The sequence below is a fragment of the Bison bison genome, unplaced genomic scaffold, assembly GCF_000754665.1.
Source record: "Bison bison bison isolate TAMUID 2011002044 unplaced genomic scaffold, Bison_UMD1.0 scf7180017864533, whole genome shotgun sequence".
In the NCBI taxonomy this organism is placed as follows: Eukaryota; Metazoa; Chordata; class Mammalia; order Artiodactyla; family Bovidae; genus Bison; species Bison bison.
Window position 1 is genome coordinate 1,738,171 of NW_011495082.1, and position 11,607 is coordinate 1,749,777.

The following is an 11,607-nucleotide window of genomic DNA, read 5'->3' on the forward strand; positions in this document are numbered from 1 at the left end:
TTTTACCATATAAAGCAACCACATTCAGTTTCCAGGGATTATGACGTGGCTATCTTTGGGGAGCCACTTTTCAGCCTACCAAGGGGCTGTGCTGTGAGTTCTGAAATGTACAGCAGCACCCTTACCTCCATACTAGATGATGGTAGCAGCCACAAACACCCCACCCCAAAGTGGTAACAACCAAGAGTGTTCATAGACGGGAAAAAAGAAAATTCACCCCGTTAAGAATCATGGCTTTTGTAATATCAGGTGAGGAAGTGACTAGCAAATGGCACACGTTAACTAATTAAAGCTAATTTATCTACAAAATAGAAGTTTCAAGTTTAATTAGCCTTTAGTTCCCTAAGACCTTTTTTAGTGCTCATCATATTTGCATACACTTTAAAAGGGCCTTGTTTTGAATCTCAACCCTTTGTGAATCTCAATATTTTTCACTTTCCTAAAAAGTTATGTGTAAAAACTACTTCGTGTGCCTTCTATTTGTTCTTCACCTTCAAGATACAATAATAAGTAAATCTAAACAATAACTTGTAATTTCAAGTTAAAATACCAGTAAGTTATTTATTTACAAAGTAGCTCTGTGATAGAAGAACATTTTATAAAGCGTTCTGTTTTACTTACTTTTCATTATATCTAGTAATTGGGACAAGGAAGTTCTGTTCTCCTTGAGCATCAGACTTTCTGATAAATAACTGGAAAAGAGAGGGAAAAAATGTTTTAATCTATTGCACACATCGAGAAAATATGACATCATAAATTATTTTTCTTCATGTTCTTTTCTTCATCAAGGTGAATTTTTAAATAAATTTTCTTGAAAACTGTTAAATAACAATACTTTGAACTTTACTAAAACTATAATCTCTATCTCTTACAGTCTTAAGAATCTACTACAACTTGTACTAGGTTAAAAATGCTTAATGTTCAAGTTAATTTGTTTAACTTCCATAATATGTTGAGGGAAAATGATATGAAAATATTAGTAACAATACTCAATAATACTTTTGATGTTAAGTGAAGTGAAGTCACTCAGTCGTGTCCGACTCTGCGACTTCATGGACTGTAGCCTACTGGACTCCTCTGTCCATGGGATTTCCCAGGCAAGAATACTGGAGTGGGTTGCCATTTCCTTCTCCAGGGGAACTTCCCCACCCAAGGGTCTCCCGCACTGTAGGCAGATACTTTACTGTCTGAGCCACAAGGGAAGCCTTTGATGTTAAGTGTTTAATATTTAAACCCTAACTTCACTTTACAGGTGAGGAATCTGAGTCACAGGGACAGACAAGTCATGAATAAAGTCAGGGAGTAGCAGAACTGGAACGTGGCTCTAGTAAGGATTCTCTTGCCTCTTATTATCAAGTCCATGTTAACTATAATTGCTCTTCTTGAGACAAACAGGTATTCCTGATAACCAGGAAGAGCATCACCCCATGCTTTACAAATCTATTACATCTTTTCTGCATCAAGTCCAAATCAAAAGTGTTAATACTGGGTTGGCCAAAAGGTTCATTTGGGACATCTTCGGAAAAACTTGAAAGAACCTTTTGGCCAACCCAGTAGTATTCCTTAATTGGACATAAAGCTCAGTTAACTGTTTTCCTGGAACCAATGATAGTATTTCTATATTTATATTTTTAGCCATTCTGAGGTTTTATATACTTGAACTTGATCTATAATTAATAACAGCCCAAGTGAACAGATTCCCAAAGTAACCTTTGAGAATAATCTTTCAAACATAAATGTAATAAAAACTGTTAATTTTTCTCTTAGGTGAAATAAAGTTACAAAATTTAGGACAATTTTTAAAGAAATTTTGTTGCTATATGTCTTTTAAACTATCAAAATTATTTAAATTCTATTACAACATTTTGATAACTACTTTTGCTATTATATTGTCTTCATCCAGTGTGAGAATTCATTTTAAATACGGAAATCAGTAACTCCCTTAACAGCAAATACATTTCTAGTTTTCAGTAATTCAAAGTAGCAATTAGTTTTTTCCCTTTTCCTTTCACGCTTCTGCCGTCTTTTTTTTCTTTTCATTACCTAAAAAGTCAAACTAGGAGATGTGAAGTAAAGCTCTAAATCCAATGAAAAAGAAGAAACCCCAAACCAACAACAGAATATTCCGTAAGTATTTATCTTAAAACATCATTCAGAATATAACAACAGCACAAAGGCTTCCCCCTTTTGAAATCAGTAATCAACATAAAAGAAATTTCCATGTATCCCAAAAGTTGGAAAGGAAGTCAGAAGTTAAAAATTATTTGAAAACATTTTCTCAAAGGTAAAAATGCCCAAATGTCTAGGCTCTGGGAATGCAACAAAAGTGTGTTTAATTTTTAGTGAGCCCAAGGTACTATGGGGCTTCCCTGGTGGCTCAGATGGTAAAGAATCTGCCTGCAATGCAGGAGACGGGGTTCAATCCCTGGACTGGGAAGATCTCCTGGAGAAGGGAATGGCTACCCACTCTAGTATTCTTGCCTGGAAAATTCCATGGACAGAGGAGCCTGGTGGGCTACAGTCCAAGGGATTCCAAAGAGTTGGACAAGACTGAGCAACTAACACTATCAACTTGCAAGGTACTATAATTTCACCTTCACCTGCCTGAAATTATAACCAAATTTCTAAGATGAATAAACTCTACTTTAGACCTTAGGATCCTTCATCCTTCTCTACTGATATAAGAACAATCTTACCATTGAAAAATTAGCATATAAACTGCATAAGATACAATGCTTAAACAGATTAAGCAAACAACTGGTTATCTGAATTGTGGAAATGACTTTCTTCCCTTACACTATGGAAGCTCCACATTTGCAAAATCCATAGTATCAATTTGTATGGCCGTCCTTCCTAACTAGAGCAAGGATAGCTTTTCAGTCTTAAATTTCTACAGTAGAGTGCATGATATACAGAAGGCAATCTGGGGGGAGGAAAAACTTCCACAAAGGTTTGCTTAGTAAATAAATGAAGGTATAGATCACTTTGGGATTAAATTTCTATATTAATATACAACTGATGACTTCTGTTTACAGAGAAGAGGCATACCATAAATTAAAATATAAACCCACAATCCCTTATCTTGGATTTGTTTTGAAATTCAGAATTATTCATGTTTTAGAAAGCTAACGTGTATATACCATGAAATGTGAAATATTTCAGAGTATATATACACTGCCCCAATGTCTCTGGGGCTGTATCCTGTAATCAGTTATATTAATAGCTATGCAAGGAATCTTATAAATATTCCCATTCAGTAGAATAAAGACTAAATCACATCTGTTCATGTTTCCTGCCACTGTATCAATGGATTTTGAAATTACAGACAAGGGATTACAAACATAGAAAAGTTTAAATTTAGAAAGTTTTATCATGTTTCTTCCTCAGCTATTTTAGGAATGAATCAAGCAGAAGTTCAAAGGTATAAAGAAATTAAATGTGAAAGTTTAAAAAGTCTAACTTACTACTTGCCTGAGCTTAAGTTAATTATAAATGAATACAATAAGTATCTAGTTAACCTCTGTACAAGATATTACTGTAAGAATCACGTGAATTTAATTCATGTGCTTATCACAGAACTCAGTTCTTAGTGTGCACTTGTGTATCAGCTATTACCGTCTACAGCTCACTGAAACTCATTTGGACATTCTCTAAAGCATCCCTCACTCAACAAGTCTTTACTGGATTCCATGTGCCATCCATGAAGATTAATGATAAAACAAGCCAGATGTATTCATTGCACTCACACTGCTTACCAGTTCACAGAACTTCTAAATTTTCCATATATTGATAGCTGTTATCAATCTTTTGTTAACAGTAGATTTAATTCTACTTTGATCATAAATGGATCATTTTAGCTCAAAAATATCTTACTCAATTTTTAAATATTTCCTTAAAAGGTGCTTCCAAGTCTTCCCTCAGTTGTCCTCACCAATGCTCAAGCATAAGAACATGAAAGACTGCAGTCACAAAGTGAACCTTACTTAAAAACCTGGGACTCCAGGAAGGAATAAACTGAGGGACTGAGTCTGATCGAAGTTAAAACACAAAACAATACCTTTCCATAGTAATTCCTGCTCTGGATGCACTAGATAAAATGGCAGTCAGAGCAATCTGGGAAGGTGTGTATAAAAGGTGAGCATCCGTCAATGCAACTCTATTAAGAAAGTCATCAGCTGTTTTCCTCAAAATCTCTGGATTCTCCAACAGGGGATAGCGAGTCTAGAAAGAGAGTTTGCAAATGTTATCACTTCTGAAAGTTTAATGGAGTAATAACAAGACAAAAATATTTATATAAACCAGAAAGTGCTTAACACAGAACACTTTTATAAGTATAGCCACTTTTATATGTGTAAGCCACATTTAGAAACCAAAGCACCACTTCATTTTGATTTGAAATTCTTTCTACCAAAAATTTACTTTTTGGAAGTAAATGGAAATGAATCTTGGTTTGATTATAGAATGATTTTTAGTATATGCCTAAGATATATGAACCATCCCTTGTAAATGCTCAGTCATGTCCAACTCTCTTGCCACTCAATGAACTGCAGCCTGCTAGGCTACTCTGTCTGTGGAATTTCCCAGGCAAGAACACTGGAGTGGGTTGCCATTTCTTCCTCGAGGGGATCTCCCCGACCCAGGGATCGAACCTGCGTCTCCTGCCTCTCCTGCTCTGGCAGGCAGATTCTTTACCACTGAGCCACCTGATGTTCCCCTATTTTCTAACAATTTCTACCTAATGAACCCTAATCTTAAGCCCTCAGATATATTTCAGATATCCACATTCAAGTCCCAAAGCAGTTAGAAATCTTATACTCTGAAATAAAACAGCCAGAGTCAGTTGTGCAGTCAGACCCAGGTCTTGTCATTATCCCCAAATGCCTGCCCTGATATTACAACCCCAACATTCTGCTCTGACCACAGCGCTCCCTTTCCCAGGACCCAATACTTCACAGCTGTTCTCTGACTTCCTCCTCAGAACCTCTGGTTCCTTATCCCTATACTTGCTCCTACTCACCAGTGTCCACTGGTTCCAATTTTCCTCTTTAATTCCCTGCCCCAGTACGCTGCCAATGTATTTCCAGCAAAATGTCAATAGCAGTCAAATTCAACCAACCTTCTTTACAACTGTACCCAGATTTCTGGGTCCTGCTAAAGAAAACAATACAACCAAAAGGTCCGGAAATATTCATATAAATTCAAGTTCACTGACCTCAAAACGGCTCTCAACACTGCCTAGATATGATGATAATATTCCGTTGAAAATGTGTTCTCCCCCATTTTTGGTGATTAAACACTTTCCACCTGACTCAAAGTCTTTGATAATTCTCAGAAACTTCACTGCTCTCAGAAAATGAACTTTGCTGATAACAAAGACACTATTTCCTGCTACAGTCAGATCCCCAGGCATAACGTTATCCTTCCCTATGTTTTCCTCTTTTCCTCCATTAAGAGAAACAGCCAATTCTTCTACCTTGCTTCGAAATCCCGTGTCAGGCCCTTTCACCACACTCCAAAGGAAAACTCAAGCTACATATATTCGGTTACATTTTACTAGCTCTCTGCATCAGTTTCTTACACTAAACACAACAAAAAACTGTTCCTTTCTTCTAGCAGTCCCCCTGCACCCCATCTTTTCAATCATCCCACCTTCTTTTTCCACTTCAAAGACAAGCAATTTAATCCAAGATATGGATGCATTTTCTCACCTTCGATTTATTCCCCAACCAGCTCCAATCTGCTTTCTTCTTCCACACTCCACAAAGACTAATTTTACCAAGATCACAAATCACCTTTGGCACTAACTCCAGCAAATGTCAACTTTTACTTTGCCTGAATTCTGAGCAGGTTTGGAGAGCTGTCCCTGATCATATTATAAAAGCATTCTACATCTCCAAAAGTCCTACCTCTCTGGATATTCTTCAGTCTTCTTATTTTTCTCTAGCTACCTTTTAAATAGTCCTTATGACCAATCCACTTGAAATCTTCCTGGGGCAATCATGCCCAAATCTATACCTCCTGCCTACCCATCTTCTCTGACCTCCAGACATAAACATATACCAACAATCTACCTGTATCAGACACAATCTACCTGTATCATAAATGTACCACCATCTACCTATATGATCAGGCCAGAAAACTGGGGATTCTCCCACTGTCTTCACTCTATATGCAATCATTCTTCAAGCTCTACCAACTCTGCCTATCCCAAGCCCAAGAAGCTCTCTCTGTAGCCAGTGCCACCACGTGAGTCAAACCAACCATCTTCTGCCTGAACTACTGTTACTGGGATCCCTTCATCCATTCGAATCCACTCTCCTCATTATGCCTGACACATAGCACAGATGTGCAGTCAACACCCGGTGCAGACTGATACATGAGCTTGCAACATGTTGTTTAAAGCTGCAAACCTAATCATGCCACTCTTCAGACTTGAACCCTTCACTGGCTTCTTGTCACTCTGTTCAAAATCTGTAATGTTACTTCCGCAGTCTAGACTGCCTTCCACTCAGGCAGACATCCCCATCTCTCTCTCAGTTCTGTTTAGGTTCTTTAGTGTACCATGGTTTTTAAAATCTGGGCCTTTGCCAAAGAGGTCTCTGAGCAGGATGCTCTTCTACCCCCCAGTCCCTACTCTTGCTTTGAATTTCACCTTGTTACACTTTCTCAGAACTGTCTCCTCTTCCTCTCAATCTGCCATCTGCTTCTAAAGCACCCTGAATTTCCCCTTCTGTTAACACTTAGCACATTGAATATGTGATACTGTCTTTCTCGTGAGACTATAAGGCCTATAAAGTTGAGGCTGTTCCTGTCTAGTTCTTGACTAATCCTTAAGCACAGTGTTTGGCATACAGAAAGTACCCAGATTTTGCCACTCAAGATGAATGAACCAATTTCTGACTTCTGTTTACTTAACTCACACTATTCAAGCCCTTCTTCAGGACGGAAACAACTTTAGTTGTTTTTGTTAGTGTTCTGACAAAACATTTTATTTACTGTTACTTTTGATGCTTATGTATTGATTTTAGTTCACAAGGTCCTAAAAATAGAAGTCACTTAGCAATCTTCTAGTTTAAAATGAAGCCTTCTGTATCCAAGACAGTATACTTGAGTTAGAAGAGTTAAGTCTTTAAAAGTGTTACTATAAAGACACAATGGTCTTCATTAGGGTCCCTGGGCTGGTATTTGCAAATCTACTAAATCAGAAGCTCTGGGACTAGTCTGACAATTTCAGTTAATAAGCCCTCCAGGTGATTCTGAAGCACTAAAGCACACTGAAGTTTGAGAACTATTGCCCTAGGAGTCCAGGCCAAACTCATATTTTAGTTAAGCCCATTAGGATCATTATAAATTATAGCAAAATTTTGATTCTTTTAACAATAGCAAAGGAGTTCACTCTACCAATTTACTTTACATCAGCAAGATTACCTTTAAATCAATGAGAAATCCCTCAAAGGGTCTATAAGGATTGTGGACAATAAGGTGGAAATTAAGTTGCTGTATAAGAAGCAGTTCATATTCCAGAATCTGTTCGAGTGCTTTCTCTTGTCCAAGAGGGCTCTCCCGCAGATTTCCAACAAACTGTGGACTAGATACATTGAATTCATCTACTTTGCAAGCCAAAAATGCACAAGTGAGCCTAGAGGAAAAAATAAGGGAGGGATATGTATAAAATAATGAAATATTTCTAAACGTATGTTCTAAAACTGCCTAATAGTCACAAGTGACTATACTAGACATCTTTGGAAATTGGTTAAAAAAAAGTTTCCTGTTTAATCTTTTTATTCATAAGGTGACTAAAGTTTTAGGTTGAACTGTATAATAGTGTCATAGCATTCAATTATTAACTTAATGGCAGTTCAGCCTAAATATCTGGGAAAACAAAATAATAGGAGTAAGAGAACTCAGCATCATGAAAATCAAATGGAAGAGGGGGGAAAAAGCACACAAATAAGTACATATGGGCCTGGGAAGAAAGTTATATCAGAGAAACATTATGACAAGCCATCAGTGGAAGTCTCTAAGGGCATTTAAATAGAGGGTTATTACCTCAAGAACAAACCTATTAAACTCTCATGGCTGCTACATAAATTTTAGACTGAGAAAGATTACCACAAAAAACCAATATGGGACGTACCAGGGGCCTGACCAAGACTGGCAGAAATGGGAATAAAAAAGAAGAAGTATACAGGAACAGTATGATTGACAGCAAGTTCTTTGCGACGTCTCATACTAACTTCATCTTTATTTTTAATGATAAGCACAGCGCTTAGCAGAGACCAGAAACAACAGATCTTTGTTCAAGTGAAATGAATATGAACTATAGGACTTGTAAATTTGTAGAGAGAGAGGAGTTACCGTAAATGATTCTCAGAGAAACTGAGTGAAAAAAAGTTCCACTAATGGAAAGATATTAGGGTAGCTAATTTGAGAGAAATAGAATGTGAATTTGAACAAGTGCCAGTACAGATGTCATCAGAATTAGTGGGAGTGATCTTAAGTTCAGAACAGAATACAAGTATAAATTACCCTTTAGTAGGAAGTCATTTTCACACACATACATGGTCACATAGTAAAAAAGTATTAAGTGAAAATCAATAAATTATACTTACATTATTATCCGGGGGTGATATTCCATTACTGAATTATTAAGGTAAAAGCGCTTGAAATACATACAAGCTGTACCCTAAGATTAAAAATACGCATATTATCAGAACCTACATACAAGTTGTTCTGTATTAAAAAAAAAAAAAAAAGCTTATTTATGCAACATTCCTTTAAAAAAGTCACTGGTAAAAAATACCAAAACTTATTTTTTCTTAACTCTAAATAAACTGCGATAAATTACTACAGAAAAACCACAGCCAAAAGACCTTCTGTTGTCCTTCCACACCTACTTTGGGTTAGCCTTCCTGTGGTCACTGACTTCAATTAAAAACTGTATAGTGGTTTTATACAACAGGCTCCCCATTCCAGTATTCATGGGCTTCCCTGGAGGCTCAGATGGTGAAGAATCCGCCTGCAATGCAGGAAACCCGGGTTTGATCCCTGGGTTGGGAAGATCCCCTGGAGGAGGGCATGGCGGGCTACAGTCCACAGAGTCACAGAGTTGGACACGACTGAGTGACTAAGTATACACATATACTTGTATAATTTATACAAATGATCAAAGCTTAACCAGTCAATCTTATAAAATATTGATAGAATAACACTGTTAGAGCAATGAGTCTTCTCTTTAAATCCACTCTAGATCTGTGATCTAACCGTGATCACTGCTGCCAAACCAAACATCAGAAGCAGCAGTTACCATTTACTGATTGCATCCCATGTGCCACATTTTGTGCAAAGTACAAAACTATCACCTTATTTTAATTCTTATAACAATTTGGTGAAGGGTTGCTATCCCTACAGAGAAAGAAACTGAATATCAATGAGGTTAACTGACTTGCTCAAGGTCACACATCTAACAGGAACAGGGATGTTTTCAACCAAGGTCTGCCTGTACTTTTAACCACTATTTCATTTGGCTAGAACCAGTGAAATAAATATCTATTTTAGGATGGAAAAAATATATTTCTTTTTAAGTACTTCTGAAGTTTAGTTTGGTCACTTTACATGAAACAAACATCAAAACTATCAGTTATAAAAATAAGTTATATAAAGGCAAATTCCACAAAGAAGTTTATTCAAGGATTCAGTTTCTTCACCTGAAAAGATCACTTAAACCTACTGCCTCATGTTATAGCTTCCTTATCAGAAAAGGCTAGGACCGAATCTGGAGATGGAAAGGAAGCACGTCTAAAATTTTACATAAATCTGATCTCAGATAAAAGTCTGATTAAAAAAAGAAAATACTATGAATACTTTTGGACTATATTTTCAATATACTTCATTTATCAATTTTAAAAATGGAGATTATTTACTAGGAGCTTATTCTTTTGTGAGTCATAGATTATTCACTCAGTTTAACTTTAAAATGTATGATCTACTTTCACTTAAGGCTTTCATATTGATATTCACAACAAATCTGTGAGATAATATGGAAAAAAAAAATTTATATGCATCCTTTTTTAAATCTTGCAGCTTTTAAATTTGTTTATTTTCTATCAACAAGAATACACATATCCAGATAGGAAAACAAAATAGTACCCCAGTAGAATAAATGAAGTGGAGACACACAATCTACCTGTAAGAATTCAGATTAAGGATGGTAGAGATAGATGATCCAAGAACTCAGAAAAAGAAGAGGCATAGATTAAGACAAAAGAAATGTTTAACAAAGAGTGAGGAAATATAAAGGACCAACAGAGATGACCAATACCTTAACTCAAATAAAAAATACATTAGAATTCTACCCAGCAAGGCTCTTATTCAAATTCAACAGAGAAATCAAAAGCTTTATAGATAATCAAAAGCTAAGAGAATTTAGCACCACCAAACCAGTTTTACAACAAATGCCAAAGGAACTTCTCTAGGTGGAAAAGAAACGGCCACAACTGGAAACGAGAAAACTACAAACGGGAAAGCTTTTACATACCAGCAAAGGCATATATACAGTAAAGGTAGGAAATCATCCACACACACAGTAGCAACTGTGAGGAGAGTACAAATGCAGGATATTGAAAATGCATTCGAAACTAAGAGACCTGAAACTTAAAACAATCCAGTGTACATTTACACACACACACACACACTCACACACACACAGACTTCCATGGTGGCTCAGTGGTGAAGACTCCATCTGCCAATACAGGAGACGCAGGTTCAATCTCTGGGTTGGGAAGATTCCTTAGGGAAGGAAATGGAAACTCATTCCAGTATTCTTGCCAGGGGAAATCTCTTGGGCAAAAGAGCCTGGCAGGCTATAGTCCATGGGGTCACAAGAGTAGGACATGACTTAGAGACAAAAGCAACTATATATATATAAAATTCTCATGCTAACTGCAAACCAAAAATCTATGACATACACACACACAAAAAGGAATCCAAACAAATAACAATGAACAAAATGGCAATAAGAACATGCACATTGATAATTACCTTAAACGCAAATGGATTACATGCCCCAGCCAAAAGACATAGACTGACTGAAACAAGACCCATATATGTACTGTCTACAAGAGACCCCACTTCAGATCTAGGGACACATACAAACTGAAACTGATGGAATGAAAAAAGATTCTGTGAAAATGGCAATCAAAAGAAAGCTAGACTATTGGGGCTCATATGAGACAAAACAGACTAAACTAAAGACTGTTGCAATAGATTAAAAAGGACACTACATGATGATCAAGGGATCAATGCACAGAGATACAACAACTGTAAATACATCTGCATCCTGCATCAGATCAGATGAGTGGCACAGTCATGTCCGACTCTTTGCGACTCCATGAATCGCAGCACACCAGGTCTCCCTGTCCATCACCAACTCCTGGAGTTCACCCAGACCCACGTCCATCGAGTCAGTGATGCCATCCAGCCATCTCATCCTCTGTCGTCTCCTTCTCCTCTTGCCCCCAATCCCTCCCAGCATCAGAGTCTTTTCCAATGAGTCAACTCTTCGCGTGAGGTGGCCAAAATACTGGAGTTTCAGCTTTAGCATCATTC

General features: G+C 37.0%; 1 protein-coding gene across 9 annotated transcripts in view; it reads right to left on the reverse strand.

Annotated features, from left to right (window-relative positions):
- Positions 1–11,607, reverse strand: part of CCNH (cyclin H) — a 63,672-nt gene that overhangs the window by 40,190 nt on the left and 11,875 nt on the right. For all 9 annotated transcript variants that reach the window (XM_010831892.1, XM_010831890.1, XM_010831898.1 and 6 more), the window contains exons 3-6: positions 8,613–8,686; positions 7,429–7,639; positions 4,058–4,221; positions 622–692 (exon numbers count right to left, since the gene is read on the reverse strand). In XM_010831892.1, the coding sequence (XP_010830194.1) occupies positions 622–692; positions 4,058–4,221; positions 7,429–7,639; positions 8,613–8,686 (520 nt within the window). The remainder of the gene's footprint in view (positions 1–621; positions 693–4,057; positions 4,222–7,428; positions 7,640–8,612; positions 8,687–11,607) is intronic.